The following is a 20,771-nucleotide window of genomic DNA, read 5'->3' as shown; positions in this document are numbered from 1 at the left end:
TCACTGTCTAGGCTCGACATGGCTGATACTCTGAGCAATTGAAGTTGGCTGGTTGAAAAGGGGCCCCAGGTGGTAGAAATCACCTTAGGAATCTCCTGAGCCTCTATGAAGCAGCAACCTATCGCGAGCTTGCACAGGCAGAAAGGAGACTGGAGCCAGACTGCTGAAGTTGTCCAGTTAGCAGCCTCTCAGTAGGAAACTCCTCCACCTTCGGAATGGTCTGTCTCCCTATCAGTCAAAGGTGAGAACTGAAGCCCCTAGCCAAGACTGGCACAGGGGCTGAGCAGAAATAGAGTATTAGTGTCCCAGAATCATCATGTACAATCTTGTGCATTTTAAAAAGGTGAGGTGGAGAGCTCCCTCCACTGGAACGGAGGGGAGAAAAAGAGAGGGTTTGGAGGAGTGAGGTTTTGTAGAGATTTCAGGAAAATCAATGAGCTATCTCGATTAGATCATTATCTGAAACCCAGAACAGAAGAGCTGATACACCAGTTGGGAAAGGGTCATTATATAAAGATCTGGTTTAACAAAGAGATACAGACAGATTTCAAAGGACACCAAACAAATTTGGACCATTTCTTGAGGAAGCATTCAGAGTAAATGCATGCAACTTACTTTTTTGCCATCACTTTTAGCCCAAGCAGGTGTAGGTGCCCTGAACACCTGAAAAGCATAATCTCAGCTATAGCTAGAACATAATTGACAATAACCCATGTCCAAGATATGCTACAGGAATACAACTGTTGCAATCAGTATGTTAAAGGCAGCTTTGAAAACAGCTATTGCTAACAATAGAAATACGGTTTGTTTTTTTCTTTTGCTACAGAAGGTTTGTATTAAAGTTCTCTTTGACTGCTGCTCCCCCCAAAAAGCTATTAAAATGACAAGGTAATGCAGTTGTTAATGCAGAAGGAACCATTCTGAGCATCTAGCATGACTTCTTACATAACACAAGCTATAGAATTTCACCAAATGGGTTCCAAATCCAGCCCCAATACCTTACAGCTGACTTAGAGCATATCTTTTAGAAAGACATCCAGGCTTTCTTGAGAAACTTCAAATGATGGAGAATCTGCCACAGCCCTAGGTAAATTATTCTATAGGTTACTTACCCTCACTTAAAAAAAAAAAGTCATGCTTCATTTCTAGTCTGAATTTCTCTCAGTTCACCTTCCAGCCTTGGGATCTTTTTTATGCCTTTGTCTGCTGGATAAAGAGCCCTCAACTATCAGAAATTTTCTCCCCATAAGTGCTTATAGATTCTGGTGATGGGGATTCAAACACCTTTCAAATGATGCAGTTTGTGGAGCATTGTGTTAGGGATCCATGACAAGGATTATGTGCTCTAAGGGAGGCATAGGGACAGTGCAGACCTAGGTATCAAATGGTGCAGAGCATCCTATCCTACTCATTAGCAATAAGCTTTCTTTCAGGAAACACATCATGCAACCACCATTGTTATTGCCTAAAACAGGTGTATGAATTAGTAAAAGATCATCATCCATAGCTGTGGCAACCACCACTTGGGCCTGCAACCAGGCTGATTATTTACATTTTCCTCCCTTTTTCTCCTGCAGGTGAATTTGGCAATCCTGTAAGGTGAAACCTGTGGCCAGGCCTTGGGTCTTAACTAGACTGTTGTTACAGAATGGGAAACACAGCAGATGAGAGAAAGGGACATACAGGAACTCATTTCCCTTTACTAGGGAATATGAGCCTCCCTCTGACCTGGCTGGCTACTCCTTATCTTCAGACTATAAAAAAAAAGCCTTGGCCCCAAAGGAAAGGGGGCCAATTCGGAGTTGACTGTTACATGATGGAAAGCTCCCAGAAAAACTGTAGCTGACTCGCACCCAAACACTGGGTAATTTGAAAATCTATAAGAAAGATCTATCGGTTAATTACCAGCACACCAACCTCCCCATGCCCACCTTCAGATACCATACCAAAAAATTTCCTAAAGAAAATCAAACAGTGCTAATCTAATTCAGGGCCAGGGATGCAACCCCATGCTCAGGGTGGCCATAAAACTCTGACTGCCAGAAGCCAGGAAGGGAAGACAGGGGTAGAGAGCTCTACAATATTGCCCTGTTCTGTACACGGCCCCTGAAGTTCTGGTCCTATCAGAAACAGGATACCGGAGCTGGATGGACCATTGGTCTGACCCAGTATGACTGTTCTTATATTTAGTCTGATTTGTGCTTAATCTTCATCCAACAGAACTCTACACTGGGATTTAGTCTGAGTAAGGAATGAGTAAACACTGAGTAAGGATGTCGTCCAGGATGCTTACATCTGAAATGGAAGAGGCAAAAACCACTGGTCCATCAGAAAATACCTAGGGGATTTTGCAAATACGGAAGTAGTATTATTTAAGGAAACTGCCATGTTTTAAAGGATAACCTTTGTATGTGAGAAACAACAGTTATTTTCTACTCTATGTGTAGGGAAAATAACGGTTGGTATTGGCGGCCATCATGAATCCTAACTAGGAGTGAGCTCTTTGCTTAGCTGGAAGGCAACATATTAAAAATTAAGAATGCTACAAGAGTTTGAAAAATAATTTCTGATCACACCGAGGACCTGACGCAATGCCCTTTGAAAGACCACCCATTACCTTCTGTCTTTGATGACTGGAGTCCCCTCCCATTGTCTGCTAACACCACATATTTTCAGGATTTAAAGCACTATTGTCTTAAGACCTCAACTCAGTCTGTTCTGGTTTCAACACATACTTTACAACTTCATCTGCCACAATGCTGTGACTGAATGTTGCTGTCACTCGCTCAGAGGCTGCTCTACCCACAGGCAGTCTAGGCAGCTGCACAGAACAGCAACTTTCTCCCCCCTCTCCATCTCTTACGATGTAGGGGCTATGCGGCCCAACTGGAGTGGTGCTGTGAACCTGTGTGCCAGGTCGCAAAGCCACTCACTAAAATATGGCCTAGCTGCCCCTCTGTTATGACGGAGCAGCAGCCAGGTCAAATCTGCTGTCAGAGGCCTATGAGTAGGACAGCACACTGAAATTTTGTGTACAGTGGCAGATCATCTTAAGTGGCCTCTGCATTCACTCTCTTTCTGATGCTGGGAACAACATGTTTAATCTCCATGGTGTTTTCCTGGTATGATATTCTAGATCAGTGCATACATACATGCTTCTCTAGATGCTTTCCCCCCCCCCCCCCCGTTTTCCTAAAATATTCTCATGTATGCTGACATGATGACTAGACATGTTTCAGTGGTGTTTGAAACCTGATGCAAGTGGATAATTTAACCATGTAATTGGGCAATATTACAGAAACACACTAGCAACAAAAGCCACTGGTCAGCGAGATGGTGGCCAGCAGTTCTGTATTTCAATTCTTTGACCTAAATGGATAAGAAGTTACCCCGGGAAAAAAGCTTCCAACAAAAGTTACCCAAGATAAATGGCTGTGTGTCTGACCTTGCAGGGCTTTACTTGTGTGAGTAGTCCTTTCTTCCACAAGTAGTGCATGGACGCCGTGTGAATAAGGCAGCAGGTCTAAGGTATTTTATTCAAAGCTTTTGATACAGTCTCCCACAGTATTCTTGCCAGCAAGTCAAAACAGTATGGATTGGATGAATGGACTATAAGGTGGATAAAAAGCTGGCTAGATCATCGGGCTCAACCGGTAGTGATCAATGGCTTGATGTCTAGTTGGCAGCCGGAATCAAGCGGAGGGCCCCAGGGGTCGGTTTTGTGCAACATCTTCATTAATAATCTGGATGATGGGATGGATTGCAAGTTCATGGATGACATGAAGCTGGGGAGAGGTAGATATGCTGGACGGTAGGGACGGGGTCCAGAGTAACCTAGACAACTTGGAGGATTGGGCCAAAAGAAATCTGATGAGGTTCAACAAGGACAAGTGCAGAGTCCTGCACTTAGGACGGAAGAATCCTATGCACTGCCACAGGCTGGGGACCGACTGGCCAAGTGGCAGTTCTGCAGAAAAGGACCTGGGGATTACAGTGGACAAGAAGCTGGATACGAGTCAACAGTGTGGCCTTGTTGCCAAGAAGGCTAATGGCATATTGGGCTGCATTAGTAGGAGCGGTGCCAGCAGATCGAGGGAAGTGATTATTCCGCCCTATTCAGCACTGGTAAGGTCACATCTAGAGTATTGCGTCCACTTTTGGTCCCCCCCCCACTACAGAAGGGATGTGGACAAATTGGAGAGAGTCCAGCAGAGGGCAACAAAAATGATTCGGGGGCTGGGGCACATGACTTATGAGGAAAGGCTGAGGGAACTGGGATTATTTACTCTGCAGAAGAGAAGAATGGGGGGGGGAGGGATTTGGTAGCAGCCTTCAACTACCTGAAGGGGGGTTCCAAAGAGGATGGAGCTCGGCTGTTCTCAGTGGTGGCAGATGACAGAACAAGGAGCAATGGTCTCATGTTGCAGTGGGGGAGGTCCAGGTTGGATATTAGGAAAAACTATTTCACTAGGAGGGTGGTGAAGCACTGGAATGAGTTTCCTAGGGAGGTGATGGAATCGCCATCCTTAGAGGTTTTAAGGCCCAGCTTGACAAAGCCCTGGCTGGGATGATTTAGTTGGGGATTGGTCCTGCTTTGAGCAGGGGGTTGAACTAGATGACCTCCTGAGGTCTCTTCCAACCCTAATCTTCTATGATACTATGAAATATTTTTGTGTTTCACTAAAATAAAAAGAGAGTTTGCCTGAGAAATGCAATTGTTCTGTTCCTTTAAATTCTTGCCCATATGGATAGAGAGATTATGTAAGCACCAGATTCTCTGCTTTGCTCTGACCAGGGCAAAGTACCTCAACACACCAGCCATTGGAGGATTCTCCCTACCCAAGGTTCCTTAGGTAGTGCAGTGGTTCCCTACGCTATTCACTTGGCTGCCAGCACAGAGGTTATGGCGAGGGAAAAGGGAGTGGCAACAGGGTCTCCTTACCATTCCAACCCAGCGGAAGGTTTTTTCCAGCAGTTAGAGGCTAACCTGGGACTCAGGAGACCTAGTTTCACTTCCCTGCTCTGCCATAGACTTCCTGTGTGACCTTGGGCAAGTCACTTAGCCGCTCTGTCCCTTAGTTTGCCATCTGCAAAGTTAGGATAATAGCACTTCCCTAGCTCAGAGTGGTATTGGGGGGATAACTCCATTAAAGATCGTGAAGTGGCTCAGATACTCTGGTAATGGGGGTCATAAGGACCTAAGAAAGGTAGGTAGATTCCTAGCTCCTGGAACAAGAGCCTTGGAGCTGTTGACTGTGGAGCTGCTATAATTTTCACTGGGGATCCAGCCCACACAGAACTGGTCAGGTCACAGGGGATGCAAAAGTGATTTAGAAACATTTTGTGCTTCAAGTATGCTGAGCACCCACTGGAGGATCTGGCCCTATGCAGTTGATCATCATCAACAGCTTCTTCCCAGTTCAAAAGTGACCTAGTTTTTCCATTCTAAGCATTTAAGCTGTTGCTTTTAAAAAAAAAAGTAAAAAATGGCCTGTTTTCTGAATGAATTCCCTTCATTTTGGGCAGAGAAACTAAAATCTTTGCTAATGCAAAGGTGATGGTTTACTGGTACTCCACTAAAATAGCAACAGCTATTGGCACAGCGTATACGTATAATAAATGTGTTATAAAAAAAAAAGTATTAGCCCCTTCTATAAGTGGCTTTTCCTTCACGATGCTGCCTTGCAAACAGCATTCTTTTCAAAGTTGGCTTTGCATCTTTGGAGGCCCAAGCTGATTTCACAGCCAAGTTTGCCACTGCTGTGGAAAACAGGCTCCACATGCAAGCCAGCTGAAGTCATCTGGGCTGGACAGGACTAGCGCTGCGGCTGCTGCCACTGTAAAAGTGCGGTTGGACACCGCCTTTTCACAGGGCTGTGTAAAGAATCAAAAATCCACCGCGAGGATGCCAGCTTCACCCCTTTCTATTGCTTACGATGGTTAATCCTGGGCCGTGGTTACTTACAATAAACCACGTCTGTCCCTCACAGAGACATAAGTAGTTAAGTAAATGGGGAGCTCTTCTATTCTGTAAAGAGTCTTACACTGCCCTCATCGCTGTAGTCCATGAGCACATTCCAGCAGGGCCCTCCCACGGCACCAGCCAACCGGGAAGGGGGAGCTGTGCCAAAATGCTACCCAACACAGGGACCGCAGATTTTAATAGCAAACGGAAAGCCGCGCTTTTCACCCTCTTCCTCCTTTACTTCAACTCCCCCGTAGAAGGAGCACACAACGTTCAGTGCCATACGGTGGTAGACTCATTGCCTGCCCAGGGCCTCTCAGATTATATAAATCAGCTCTGACTGTTCGTTTTCACTCAGTATTCCGTTCCAGGCATCTACATTTTCCTGATTTACAAGGAATTTGCTTTCTGCATCTTTCTTAATTAACATCTGTGCCTGCATAAAGTGCTTGACTAGTTATTTCCAGGGTGTAATTCATGGCATATTTACACATTTCTATTCAAAGTAAAATAATACCAAAAAAAATAGAATGGAATATTTCTATTCTCCTAAGATGTTCCACATCGTTAACTGTTTGAGATAACTGAGCTTGTTGGCCCTTTTTAAGTTACATAATTTGGAGCCTCAGAAAAACTGACTAGTTTCAATAGAGTGGCACAGGCTTAATTAGCAGAATGTTAAACATTTCTTCTAAGATCCTTTTTCTAAATGTTGCTTTTGTCCCTGCCTAGGCTACAGTGAAAAGATTGCACAGTTCACTGCAACTGCTACTCCATTAGGCATTCAAATGGTACATGGCTCCTCCCAAAATGGTCTTTGCTGTCAGTTTCACATAGGAACCCTTCATTCACTGTGGAACTAGTTTATAGCCTTAATGGTGCACTAGTCTTCTGTTGGTGTGCTGCCGACGGGTGAACTTCATCTATAGTGAACTCTGTAATGAAACTCCAAATAGAAGGAAACTTCCAAAGTGTTTCAATGAGCTTCACAGTTCTAGTTAAAGTGAGCCTCAGTTTAGAATAAAGTGTCTCGGGGGGAGGGGGAAAGGAGAGAATGACATTGCTACAAGAGAGTCCACGGTATTTCATTTTAGAAATGTGCAATGCAGCCAACTGCACCACAGCATTCAGTCCTTATCTGGACACTCATTCTATGGCTCTAGGCTGAAGTGCATTAACAGCAAAATATACCTCACCATTTATATGTCTACATCTCATGGAACAATATTTAAAACTACAAATGAACAGAGCCAGGGAAAAATAACTTAGGAAATGGCAAATTTTTATCTTCATAAGCAATTACACTCTAAGGGCTTTGACTGGTGTAAACTGGTGTAGCATTATGGGCTTCAATTGAGCTATATCAATTTACACCAGTTTAAGGTCTGGCTGTTAATACTGATCTGGATATAGAGGGCTGCCTTTACTAAGGACTGTCACTAGTAAGTCATATTGTGTCTTAAATCAACCTGTTTAGCCATTCAATTTATAGTAGATGTTTGTTCAACTTTTAGTCAAGCATACTTCCACCAGGCAAATTAGTCTTGCTGGTCTCTTGGGTGTTGCAAAGACAAGGTTTTACTGTCTCATGATATAAGGCAGTATCTGTTTTTTTGGGGTTTTTTTAGGGTGACCAGATGTCCCTATTTTATAGGGAAAGTCCCGATTTTGGAGGCCTTTTCTTATGTGGGCACCTATTACCCTCATCCCCTGTCCTGATTTTTTACACTTGCTATCTGGTCATCCTATTTTTTTTCTAATATCCAAGATTATAATGGGTAAGGATAGCAGATGCAAGCACAGGAACTCAGAGTTAGACACTCACGTAGAACTTTGGTTGCAAGTTGTCTTATTTACCTTGATATGGCATTGAAAGATTTGTTTCCTCTCCTTTCCTCTCATTCTTTAGAAGGTTGACCTCCTCATTTTCATAAGCCAAGTAATAATTTCTTACACTAGGTGCCACATTTTCCAAAAAGCTCTGCTTTGGGCCCAGATTTTCAAGAAGGCTCAGTTCCCTTGTAAGCATCAAATGAGGGGCCAGATTTCCAAAAGGGCTCAAGGTACGAGGAACTGAGGTCATATAAAAATCCGACCATGGGTGTGTCAATGGGAGCTGCTGGATGCTGCGCAACTTCTGAAAATCTTTCCCTTATTTAAGTGCCTCATTGAAAATCTGGTCCTAACAGGTGAAGGAAAAAGTAAGAATCTTTGTGTAACTCTATCAAAAGATACAATTCAGTATTTGAGGTTTCCCACATCTTTCGGCAGAAGCCTGAATAACTTACCTTTAGGAACAGGAATTTATTCAAAATTTTGAGAACAAAGTAGCCCCAGTATAGATGGAGCCCTTGCAGAATTAGAAGCTGCCCATTGAAGATGAAATATGCTATGACGATTGTTGAGGAGTAAAATGTAGGCAGATATAATGTGCCACGTAAAATCCTGAAAAATAAAGGCAATTGTTACAAAACAAGGAACCCCTGGTGCATGCCTGAGATATTTAGATTTTTTTTATTTTAAATTGATTAGCTTCATCACCTTGCTATATACTCAAAATATTTAAAACTGCAAAGACTAAACATTCAATAACAAATCTTGGCTCTACTGGAATGTACAGTTAGCTATTAAAATAGTCTTCCTAAGCCACGCATTTTGAGAGTTGCCTGAAAATAGTTTATATATGGTTAAAAAATTCCATTATCTCCAAACAGGAAAGTGTATGTAGGATACATACATTGCTACTCAAAAGATTTTCTCCATCATTTTCAGTGCTAATTCCCTCCATTCTCTAGGCCCAATCCTGAAATCCTTATTCCAGTGAAATGCTGAAGGAATTTAGGATTTGGCTCTTTGTTAATTAATTCATGTGTTTATTTTTTCTTGAGCCTCATCTTCAATTTCATAGCTAGGTTGTTTGTTTTTGTTTTATACTCTTCAGTTGCTTCATTATCTGTTTCCAGACTTAAGAGTGATGACATAAGACTCCATAAAGCAAAATGACTGAAGACCACTGTGCAGTTAATAAAAAAACAAAACCAAGAATTAAAAAGATAGGGGCATTTTGGAAATACAGAAAGTGACAGAGAATTAAGAAAGGGTTGGGCAATCAACATGCAGGCATATTATTAATATAACCAGCTTCTGTCCCTGAAAAATGCTACATAAAATTCATTGTAGTAAACTCAAGCTACGCTGCACATCTTAAGAATTTTAATGAGCCAAGATTAGGTATTATCCCCATTGTATTTATCATTTAATGGTTGCTAAGCTGACCTCTGAAAAATAATAATAGATCTTCTCCTGAAGCCATAACACAGCCAGTTCCTTTTCCTTTTCATCCATACCTTAACCAACCTCCTTCTGAAAAGAAAATGAAACAGGAGTTGTGACTGAACCAAATGTTACTTACCAAAAAGGGAAAAGGATAAGCCTTGTGATGAAGAACACGACAGAGAAGATGATGAAGAGAGCATTGCAGGTTTTTTCCCAGCGAGCGTAATTAAACATTTTGGCTGACTGAAATTGAATAAAAACCAACCAAAACATGTTCAGAGACATTTATTAGCCTCAGAAATAGCTCCTATTTAAAGGTCTTATAATTAAAGATTTAGATTAAAGAGAATTCCCATCCACTTTGGCAAAAATAGCAACCATTTTAATGTTACTTGATAAAACAACAACAAAACATATTCCATGTTGATATCACTCATTTCATGTCAAAGGAAAGGACTCTATGTGAAAGGCCTTACAACAACTCTCTGATTAGAACATTAAGTTAATTGCAAGACCTTCCATTCCCCAGGTCTGCAACAGATTTAAAGGGACTGCAGTCAGGGAGGAGAAGGGAGACTTAGGCCCTGCTACACACTCAGGAATAGCCCGGATTCAGCCATCAGTGGCTAGCAATCACCAGAGCTTCACCAGAGCTCACCCTTTACATGTAGATAAGGGCATGTTGATGTGTCTCTCTCAGTGCCTGATCCACAAAGGATATGAGTCTGTCCCAGCTTGGCTCTTTAATTCAAACTCTAGAGGCTCATGCTTTTAGCTCTGGAAGTCCCTGGTTCAATCCCCAGTGTATTGGTCAAGCCTGCATCTGCCACAATGAGGTTTTCACTGATTGAGTTAACTGAGAATGGTCTCATTCATAAAGCCACAGCACACCCTTCTCTGCGCTTAGAGGGTCATCACCAGTGCAGCTACCCCAATTACTGTCCCCAAATGACTGAATCAGGGCTGTTTCCAAGTGTGGACAAAGGTTCATGGGCCATACTCTGCTCTCAGTAACACTAGTGTAAATCTAAAGTAACTCCACTGACGTAAGCACCACTTTGTGTTGGTCCCACTGCAGAGGGACATGTTCCATCTCGTGGAACTCATCAGGAGTGCCACGCTCAGAGAGCGTTAAGGGTCAGGCCACAGATGTAAATGCCTAAGAAGGGAAGCGAGTTTGGATAATGTTTCAGATGCTCATCCAGACCAAACCTCTTAAGATTTGCCTATCGCTACAAACCGCCCATAGGTTGGCCTATTTTGTCTCATTTTGTATCATTGAAATTCTAGCCCCAATTTCACACTACAGGGACTTCTCTTCCTGTCTGTTTTCAACTGCCCAAAGTCATTCAATGACAAGAGGTCAGACTAAGTGATCTAATGGTCCCCTTGGCCTTACAAATCTATAAAAACATTTCGTAATGGGGACAGAAGGGGGAAAAAAGAGGGGGAAAAACCTGCCACTGAACAAAACCTGAGCAATAAAAATTAACTGTGAGGTTTACCTCAAGCCAGAAGTCTGCAGTATCATGTACAATCATCACTAAGGTCCCAATACGAACGTAATTGCCACACCAAGAACAGGCCATCAAAACAATGGCTGCCAAATGGTGAATGACATGGGCCATAAAGTCCTATGAATAAAATAAAAAACAAAACTTAAAGCAAACACCATTACTTTCCAAAACAGACATTTAACATTTAGCACTAGCTGGCTACCAAACTAGAGATTGCAACGGAAACAGAGAGAGCGTGCAATGTACTGGCTGTGTGTGTACAAGTTCTAGAGTGGTGCTGTCCTCTCCTCAGTGGTTCTCAACCTTTTTGGGCTCAGGGCCCATTTGTAAATGTTTATAGCCTAGGGTGGAGGCCCTGAAGCGGTTTCGGTCAGATCCTGCCCACTGGAGGGTTTGGGTCCTGCCTGGCACTCACTCCACAGTTGCATCTCCTGCAACTCCTGTGCTGGCTGGACTTGGCTCTCCAATCTGGGCATCGCAACCTCTGGAGTTGCAGCATCGTTCAGGTTTGGCCCCGCTGTCCTGACTGGAACAAATTTGTGAGTGGAGTTATGACCTGGCTCATGGGGTTACAGTGCCACTCACTCAGATTTGACCTACCTGGACTCCCGTCATCATGATGGCTGGGCTAAACTTGATTGGTGTTGGGACCTTAGAGGCTGTAATGTCTGGAGCAGGGAGGCGATCCCAGCCAGCCCCGTGGTACAGGAGCTGTTGTGCGATTCTTTGAAACATTCTGGCAACCCGACTCATGGGTTGAGAAACCCTGCTCCAGTGGCTGACCCCATGGAGAGGCTATATGACCTGCTACTGTTACCAGGTATGGGAATTCGCCTTCAGCTCAGGTGGTAGAAGCCTGTGGTTTGGGAGTGGAAGGACCAAGCTTTTTGTCCCCCCTGACTCTCTACCCCATTTGCTGGATTTGATATAACTGTGATGTTGGTTTCTTGCAAGGGCGAGGGATACCTCTCAGTACACACACAATTATTACAGGGGTGAGAGAGATACTCCTGGCCCCTTCTCCCTGCCTCCGACCCACACACAGAGAATATTACAGAGGTGAGGTTTACTCCTGGTTACACAGACCGATTATTTTGGGGTGAGATATCACTCACCCCTTCCCCCACCACTCATTGTTATAGGGGAAAGGGATGGCTGAGGACATCCTGGCTATATCAGATTCAGCAAATAGCTACTGACTTGAAGGTTCAAGCACTGAATATTTCAGCACCTGCCAGAGTGTTTTCTTAACAGAAGAGTATCACTCGTAAGAGAATCAAAGACTTTGCTTGCAAATAATTGTAAATACTTGCCTTCCTTTTGATGTCAGTACCAAGGGTAAACAACAGAGACCAATAAAAACTAATCTCGGCCATGTAGTACCAATATTGGGACAACAGCAAGGACTGTAAGGAAGAAAATATCCATTTTTTCTCTAGTCATTTCAATGCATTGCAACAGATGAGTACAAAATACCATGGACTTATTTACACTGCTTTTGCTCTTCTACTTATCTGAGTTTGAGAACTGAAGTAATGTTCTGAGCTTTATTAAGGAACAAAACATTCTGAGAGCCAAATCCTTCAGCCTTTATTCAGGCAAAGCTCCCAGTTACTTCAGCTGCTCCGCTTCCAGATTCTAGTATGCCTTCTCTGTCAGCGACCTGCTCTATATGCAGAGTGCACCTGATTTATTTTCACTGCTTTGCAAGTAAATGCAAGTCCATCATTATTATTTACAAATTAAAATGTTAACATATTCACACATGTGATAACTGAAACTGAAGTAGTTTATTTATATTAAAAGCCTATGCATCTATCTAAACTGTGAAATGGCCATTTCCTCCACTGGGGAAAACAACAAAAATACCATGTTGATCAATGCAACGGTTCTGAAGAGCTCACCTGAGATGGATAGCCAACCCACACTTGCCATATATCATAAAACCAAGGTTTCTGGGGAAGACAGAACCATACAATGAATGAGCAGTTAGTCAATCTTAGCTCAGAAATATTTAAAAAGTAACTCTAGGTTGAAGCAGGATTATCAGTTATATGCTCATACTACGATTTTCTCTATCAACTGTACTCTAAAGCAATCACGTGCCAGTCCCAGTTCTTCATATGATATCCCAAATGTCTCGGGAGATTTTTGGGGCACCTGAAATATTTCATTTTTCCATTTTATCATTCAAGACATTGGATTTCTTTTATAAGTATAGTTTTTTCAAGATACATTGCTACAGCGATTAGAATTTGTACTGTCTTTATCAGGCACAATCTTTCCAGCAGAACAAGCATTCAGCAACATGAACAGTGCTTGGAGTGAAGAAAAAAGCCAAATGAGCACCTAAACCATCAAAGTAGTTCTTTCGCTCAAAATGAATGTTAATGACATCTGTTCAGTGTTTCCTGAGAAACTCATTCAGGACATTAGCTTACAGGGAAAAATCCTCTGCTCCAACAAGAACACACACACTGATGTTGAGTATTGACAATAGCAACCCCAGCGAACATTTAAAAAAAAAAGTGGCCTATTGTTTTTTGTCTGAATGTGACTCTAAAAAAATGTTACAACAAAAGTCTCCTGGTTTTTTATTTTGAAAATACAACCACGTTACATGAAATCCGAGGTACATTGTAAAATCATCACCCACCCATCTATTAAATAACGCAAAACTGCCTGACAATAATAATTTTTACAATTCTTCCTTAAAATGCTGGTTAGATGTAAAATTACATTTTACTGAGAAAGAATAATAGCAAATTTAAATGTAAATAAAATCTGGGTGAAAAGACTAGGCAGTAATTTAGATTGTAATACTTTATAAAACAGTATTATGGTCTGAATCCAAAGCCCATTGAAGTCAATGGGAAATCATCCACTGACAGCAAAGGCCTTGGGAATGTGCCCTTATTTTGTTAAAAGTGTGACAAGAATTGAAAATCTCCCCCAAATGAACTTACATCATATAGAAATATAAATCCAGCAATGGATGATGTGAGATAAAATGAAAATCGCCAGCTGCAAAACAAAAACAAAAACAGGAAAATCAGAACAGTAATTGCTCCTGCATAGACATTATGCAGAAATGGAATTGTGGCAGCCAATCAGTGTGGCTGGAGACTGCACAATTACTGAGACATAAAATATACAGCTTTATCCTCTCCCTGGTTGTGTCTACCAATCACTATATGATTATTTCTCAATCGCCATTATGCAAATATTTCTCTTTTGGATTGGCTAATCGTTATTATTAACCAGGTGTAGGGATTTACATAACCACAATATGGCTAAGGAATGTGCACATTTCTCCGTTATGATTCTCTAAAGTAACCCCTCTCTTCTGATGGCCTTTACAGAATGTGCCAATATTTTTCCAGCGTGAAAGACGATGAACATCCATAGCAAATGGCATTGATTTACCAGTATGTATGTTATAGGCGAGGCTGTTAGCACCATCTTATGTCAAGTTTGCCCGACACTTCCCATCGCATAGTCTCTCTCTCCTACTGCCAGCTAGTCACATTTGAATAAGAACTTTTTCCTGCCATGAGGCGGGAGTAGAGTGGGAGTAGAGATAGACACGAGACACAAAATCTGGTGAGAACATTTTCTTAATTAACAGTGTTTCATAAGGCTGTTAAGAAACAGAGCTGCAGAATGACCAAGCAGATTTGACATGCTAAAGAAGATAAGACAAGATAGCTGCCTACACTAGAACTAATCCATAGACAGATACAGAGAAGATGACTATAGTCTTCTGCTAACACAAATTCATGTCAATTATCATCTGAGACAAGATGAGAGAACTGTAACCTAGGAGAGCATGTATGAACAAAGGCAGCCCCACCTTGTCTTGCACTGCCCTGGCTCAAAGCCAGCATCACAGGTGGAGCCAATGAGCGGATCAACGTCTTAGCCAGCATATGCAGTTTGTAGAGGTTCATGCAGATTTCACCCCCCAACCCCAGTTTTCAGCCCATTGCAGGCCTGACCATGCAAGGTGCAGATACCTAATCCTGTGAAGCAAGTGCTTAACTTTAAGTATGTGAATAATCCTGTTGACTTCAATGGGCCTATTCCTGTGCTTAAAGGGCCAGAGTGTTCAGCACCTTGCAGGATTGAGCTCTTAGACTCTAACTCTGCAACGATTTATGCATGTGTTTATGCATGTGAGCAGTCCCACTGGCTTCAGTGGGACAGCTCATGTGTAAGTCTTTGCAGGACTGGGGCCTCTGTTTTGCTGTGAATTTGAACAAATCCCAGGACCCAAAGCAAAGCTCACTCACAGGTTCTAATGAAAGACAATGGGATTTATACTCCTATATCACTTAGACATATCTATACTAGTAAAGTTTTGCCAGCATAATTATTCATTTTGCCAAAATAGTTATGCCAGTAAAAGCCCTGATATGGATGCAGTTATGTAGCCATAAAGCTGCCTAATAGAGGCATAGATTATTTTGGTTCCCCCAAACCAGTATAAACTATACTGCTATGAGCACTTTAGACTAGTATATGTGCATCCACACTAGGCGTTTTGATCACTTGAATTATGCTAGCATAGTTAAGGCAGTAAAAGTGTAGACAAACCCTTAACTGCTTTTGAAAATCTCACTCTGAAATGCTTTGTCTGTCTTGGACACAGGTTCTGTTGCTGATGAACATTTTTGTCATTCAAAATGATTTATTAATGTCTGATTTATGTGACCATATTTCAGTTTATGTTCAGAAGCTGTTCTCCATGAGTATCCAGTATTCATGCTGTATCACTGGTCACTTAATTCACAGGCTGCTGTTTCTGCTCCCTGATATGACCCCTAAACCCAAAAATGGCTTTCACAATAGCAGCACAAATACACATTTGAACAAGGACTAACAAGACCTTCTCTTTCAGCCCACACTTTGTGCAAACAAAAGTTTGTTCCTATTCTCTGCAAGCTTCCATTGACAGCAAGTGCTGTAGCTGCATCTGATAAACAAATATCAAGCACAATGAAGAATAAAAGAGAAGATTTCAGTGAGATGCCAGGATAAATTCTAAGCTGCTTCAGGAAAGAAGAGTAACTGCTGAAGTAAAACATCAGCCCACTAAACTGGAGACAGATGAACAGAGGACATCCATTTGCTTGCAAACTTTAAAAAAAAACACCTGATAAGAAAGAAAGAACTTCATTTTTTTTTAAATTATTCTTTTTTGTGTTATGGTACATACTATTTGCTAAACATTTCAGTAAAGATTCAGTAATAAAAATATTATCTATTAAGTGAACTGATATTAAATGGGACTGAATGCATGTGAAAACACATGCATATACATATTAAATAGCACATCGGTAAGATGATTTATCTGAGTGAGAGGAGTTCAGAATTTAGTGTTGTCACAACCATACAAGTTTTCATCCCATCCGTTGTGAAATACAGGACCTATAGAATTGGTTGTTTTTTGTTTTTTTTTACAAAAATAAATCACTACTGAAATTAACAAAGATGCAATATTCTATCATATCATTATTTTTAAGATTCAAAAGTGTCCCTAAATCCTGCCTGGAAACCCACTCCATTTAGTGGAACGTGGCAGGCAGGATTTGGACCTTACATAGCACTCATTATAATGCTAATCCTTATGATGGTTCTTTCATTAACTGCCAAGATAGCAAAAATAATTGGGCTATTCCCAACAATATGGGCTTGGGAATCCCTGGCACCAGAAAATGAAAAGGACCATGGTGATTTTATCTGCTCTACCAGTTTCCTACAGTGAGGCCTTGGTTAAGTCCCTTCACTTTCCTGTGCCTCAGTGTCCCCATCTGTAAAATGGGGATGATTAGAGGGGCTCTACTTGTCATACCTTAGAGGCCAAAAAGCTCTAGGCAGCTGAAGTAAGTGAGCCCACTTAAGGGGAACTCAAGTTGGGCACCCAAAATTAGTAGCCCCTTTTGAAATATGCAGGCCCACAATAAAGGTACTTTTCTCTTCCTACCAAGCTTCCTGGAATTTCTGAAGCATCGTTGGGAGCTCAAGATTTCGCCGTCTCCTAAACCACTTTTCCACCAAATGAACTGTCCAGTTACACTTTTTGGCCAGGCCTTGAATCTCAGACTGCAAAAGGAGAGAAGTGTGTCAGTGGCAAAAAGTAACATCTACATCAGGTACCAGCTTCGCCGACTTTGTATTTTAAAGAACAACGTCCCGAAATAGGCAGGTCAGTCAATTTTTAAAAAAACAAACCATTAATGTGATCTATTTACAGTTTGCCTGATAGCTTTTGGATCTAATTCTTAAACATTCATCCTTGACATGTTATCTGTCAGCTATTCTCTGTAAAAAGGACACTGATTCACCCCTCGCCATGGACATATTGTGCAGTTTTATGACGCAAGCTCCGTAGGTCTCATGCATGTAAATGAAGCAGATGTGAGATTTACAGGTCTAGAAGTAGAACAATTGTCTTTCTGTTCGCCTCAGAGGATTCAAGAAGTTAACATTTGTTTTTCATCACTGCAGCATTTACGGCTATGAATGAGAGATTTGAGCGAGGAGGATTTGGTACAGTGCCATGTAAGTTACTCATTGACACTCTAGAAGCTACAAAGTGGCTTTAGCCAATGACAACAGGTTATTATATTATTTATTGTATAAAGTGAAGGAGGATGATCTTGTGGTTAAGTCACAGGTCTGGGAGTCAAAGGAGATCCCAGCTGCAAAAAGTTGCTGTATGACACACTCTCTCTCTGCCTCAGTTTCCTCATCTGTTGCATGGAGATAAAATAATTAAAACTTGGCACTTATCTTCAAAGATTAATCCTATGCTGGTCGATGGGTAATTGTCACCTTTGTGTACAGATGGGGAAGTGAAGAAGAGAAGTCTAGCTACTTGCCCAAGGTAGAGGAGTTTGCATGTGCAATATAGGTCTGATCCCATTAGCAGGCCCCTCTTTGGCCATACCGGGCTAAAGAGAAAGTAAGCCAGTGGTAGTGCCAGGAATAGAACCTTGCAGCTCCAGTTTAGTTTGTGGTTCTAGCCCTTACTCCTTTCTCTTAGGCATGGGAAGTGTATCTCCACTGGCCATGTTAAGAAAGGGAGTATTTTCAGATAATGTCCATGCTGCGGTATGTCCCTCCCACGAACAGACTGATTCATTTTCTGCGTTTGCAAAATGGAGTTTTATTTTAATTGCTCGTGTTTTGGTTTCAAAACCGACCACACATTATCAAAGGTATTTTTATCCCGCATGCAGCCTATGACTAAACACAGAAGAGCCAATCAGACGGCTTCCAGCCTATTGTTTCAATTTTATTCCTTTAAAGCATAGCATAATATTGTTTTAACCGACAGCTGTCCATTGCTGCTTTCTCCGAGTGGAGTTAGAGATGAATTATTGATGTTCACCAGAAGTAACATTAACAATCTGACCTAGAATAACATGCCAAGAAATTACACCATTTTATTAATGTTTTTATTTTATATTTTGGATGCTGCATACCCTGCCAGCTGGGTAGTAAAACAAATCCAAGTGAATTACATCATGCTTCAATCAGCTGGAATCCATCCCTTGGATGCATGATGTCACTGTGGATAGCTGATTGAAACATTAAGAGTTGGGATTTTCCATCCCCCAAAGCACCTTAAAAGAATTAGAATCCTTACTTGGGATGGATGTTTTGTGCATTTTCGGAAATACTTCTCTAAAACAGCATTTGGCTGCGGCTTCACTCGTGTTACGTTCTTTATACCTAAAGCTTTTGCTAGAGGTATGGCAATATATCTGAAAAAGACAACAGAAAAGCTCTCTCAAAATGCACAATGGTTAATGGTATTCAGCTGGCCCTCAAGGTTGCTAAGGAATTAAATCTGAAACCTGGTTCATCTGTCATAGGAGACGTAGAACACTCATGAGCATCGTCAGCAGAGCTGCCTTAAGAAAAAAAAACAATGGTATCCATACAGCAGAAACCTGGTTAAGCAGAAAACAGCATCTTCCTGCTCGCACAACTGCTCGATGGATGGTTTTTAATTAAACATGGTCCTGAAATGCTGTACATTGCAAAGGAAAGTTCTTGGCTTTTCCACCCCTACATTTCTCAGAGCCAGGCTGGGCTGCTAGTGGAGAGATGTTATGCAATAGTCAAGGCAGCCTAAATAGAGAGGGGAGCTCTCATCACAGGAGTCTGAGGAGGAGGATGAGCTGCTGGGGAGTACTGCTTACCCAGATCAGGGGGAGGAAGGGGATCTATTCCCTTCCAAGGCTGTCTCAGCACCTTCCAGTCAATAAGGCACCTTGCTTATTAGGAGGGTCACCTCACCATCAGCCAATTGACATTCTCTGAGAGGTGGCTGGTTTGATTGACAAATGGCACAGCATCTGGAGGGCAGAAGCAGCTGTTTTCTGCTCCACCTCCCACAGCTGCGGAATGTGCTGCTGGCATGGCTGACCTAGTTAGGTAGGTCTCTTTGGAATAAGTCCTCTCTCCCCTGCTGGTGTCCTGCTTAAAGTGAGTTCTTATTACCCAGAGAAGTGGTCAGCATCTTCCATGCTCGAAAGCAGATAAACTGCTGGCCAGCTGGATGGCTAATTGAGCAGATGAGCCGTTTCAAAATGGCAATGAAGCAAGGCACAATTGGGCAAGCATTTGCTCAGGAGAATAAGACTCTGAACTGTTATAAACATTTAATCCACATTATTTTTGATCCTGAACACAAGTGATTTTGTCTGATTTTGTCTTACGTTTGTCCAATTTACAACTCTCCAAATAGCCCCATTCTACCCTGAAATAGTTTTAAAAACCATACTAATAGCATTTTTTTAAACAAAAAGAATGAAGTAAAAAAAAACAGGGGGAGGGGGACTGCAAAGCTTAACATGCTCATGCCTCAACCTCACGGTGCCAACCGCAATCTGTCCTGTAAGATCACAGCTTGCAGCAACAGTTCAATGTTCGGTGCCAGATTTTTTAAAAAAAATCATCTTTACTAGAACTGCATGAAATGCTGACGCAGAACTTTGCGACCCCTCCAGAACGTGTAGATTTGCTATATCTCAATCCTACACAACTGATCTGAAGACTCAGGGAGAGGAAGGAGGAGCTGGACCAGTGTGAGGTAAGTAAAGGGCATCAGAATATTTTATGAGTTGATTTCATCTAGGGGGGAGGAAATTATGGTCTCTTCTCAAACTCCAGCCTCTAAACATACCTCTGGAACAATCACTTCCCACTTTTGTAAACTGAGCTGCAGGATTCAAACTGTGAAACTGTGGGTGGTGGAGAGTCACATGACTTTAATAATGGCAAAATTCCTATAAACTTTTTCTACTTTTATCACCTGCTGTGTTACCTGTATTATACCTTTCTAGTGTAACCATTGGCCAAACCCATCTTTCTGAAAGAATTCACATACAGAACTAAACTCATTTTAGTTTGCTAATATCCTTGGAGCTGAGGGGAGGAAATAAAGTAAAATTACATACAAGTTTCTTACCTTTCTATCAAGAATCGGACCATCAGCATCACAAAAGCATATGGTATCGTGGCATATAATTGATATGGCTTTGGAAAGACGACGCCATCATGGTCTTCAAGATCTGCCCATGTGCAATTGGCAGGCATCCATAAGTTCTCCCACCAGAACCAGCTGTTGAGTGTCTTTAATACATATGCCATGCTAAGCAGGTAGAAGAATTTCAACTTTGTCCTGACATTGAAGAGAAACCACATGTATATCAATAGAAAATAATATATTGAGAATTATTGTTCAGAGTATGTGGTTAGGATTAATAAAAAATAATGGCAAATGAAAAATGAAGGTGGAAATTGGTGTCACTCCATGACTTCAAAGACTCTATGCTGATTTATACCAACTGAGAATCTGACTGGCTGTCTATATGAAACAGCTGCAGGAGCAATTCCTTGTTTAAAGTAAGCAAGGGGTTAACTTCAGCCTAGCATCTCTCTCCTCCTGCACAGGTGCTCAGGATGCCCAGATGTTTGAAAACCAGAGATAGCAGAAA

General features: G+C 41.8%; 1 protein-coding gene and 1 long non-coding RNA gene across 2 annotated transcripts in view; one reads left to right on the top strand and one right to left on the bottom strand.

Annotated features, from left to right (window-relative positions):
* The window catches only part of CERS3 (ceramide synthase 3), a 64,942-nt gene that overhangs the window by 17,634 nt on the left and 26,537 nt on the right, over nucleotides 1-20,771 (bottom strand). Inside the window, exons 2-10 of the mRNA XM_044979326.1 lie at nucleotides 20,243-20,455; nucleotides 18,413-18,530; nucleotides 16,745-16,863; nucleotides 13,725-13,782; nucleotides 12,663-12,713; nucleotides 12,072-12,164; nucleotides 10,747-10,875; nucleotides 9,378-9,484; nucleotides 8,254-8,410 (exon numbers count right to left, since the gene is read on the bottom strand). Of these exons, the coding sequence (XP_044835261.1) occupies nucleotides 8,254-8,410; nucleotides 9,378-9,484; nucleotides 10,747-10,875; nucleotides 12,072-12,164; nucleotides 12,663-12,713; nucleotides 13,725-13,782; nucleotides 16,745-16,863; nucleotides 18,413-18,530; nucleotides 20,243-20,424 (1,014 nt within the window). The 5' untranslated portion in view covers nucleotides 20,425-20,455. The remainder of the gene's footprint in view (nucleotides 1-8,253; nucleotides 8,411-9,377; nucleotides 9,485-10,746; nucleotides 10,876-12,071; nucleotides 12,165-12,662; nucleotides 12,714-13,724; nucleotides 13,783-16,744; nucleotides 16,864-18,412; nucleotides 18,531-20,242; nucleotides 20,456-20,771) is intronic.
* LOC123343860 lies at nucleotides 17,266-20,411 on the top strand. Its single transcript, XR_006572386.1, has 3 exons — nucleotides 17,266-17,322; nucleotides 19,782-19,864; nucleotides 20,255-20,411. It is a non-coding gene; the product is annotated as an uncharacterized LOC123343860 (long non-coding RNA).

The sequence above is a fragment of the Mauremys mutica genome, chromosome 11 (genome assembly GCF_020497125.1).
Source record: "Mauremys mutica isolate MM-2020 ecotype Southern chromosome 11, ASM2049712v1, whole genome shotgun sequence".
Classification (NCBI taxonomy): domain Eukaryota; kingdom Metazoa; phylum Chordata; order Testudines; family Geoemydidae; genus Mauremys; species Mauremys mutica.
This window is presented reverse-complemented; position numbering and strand designations above follow the sequence as displayed.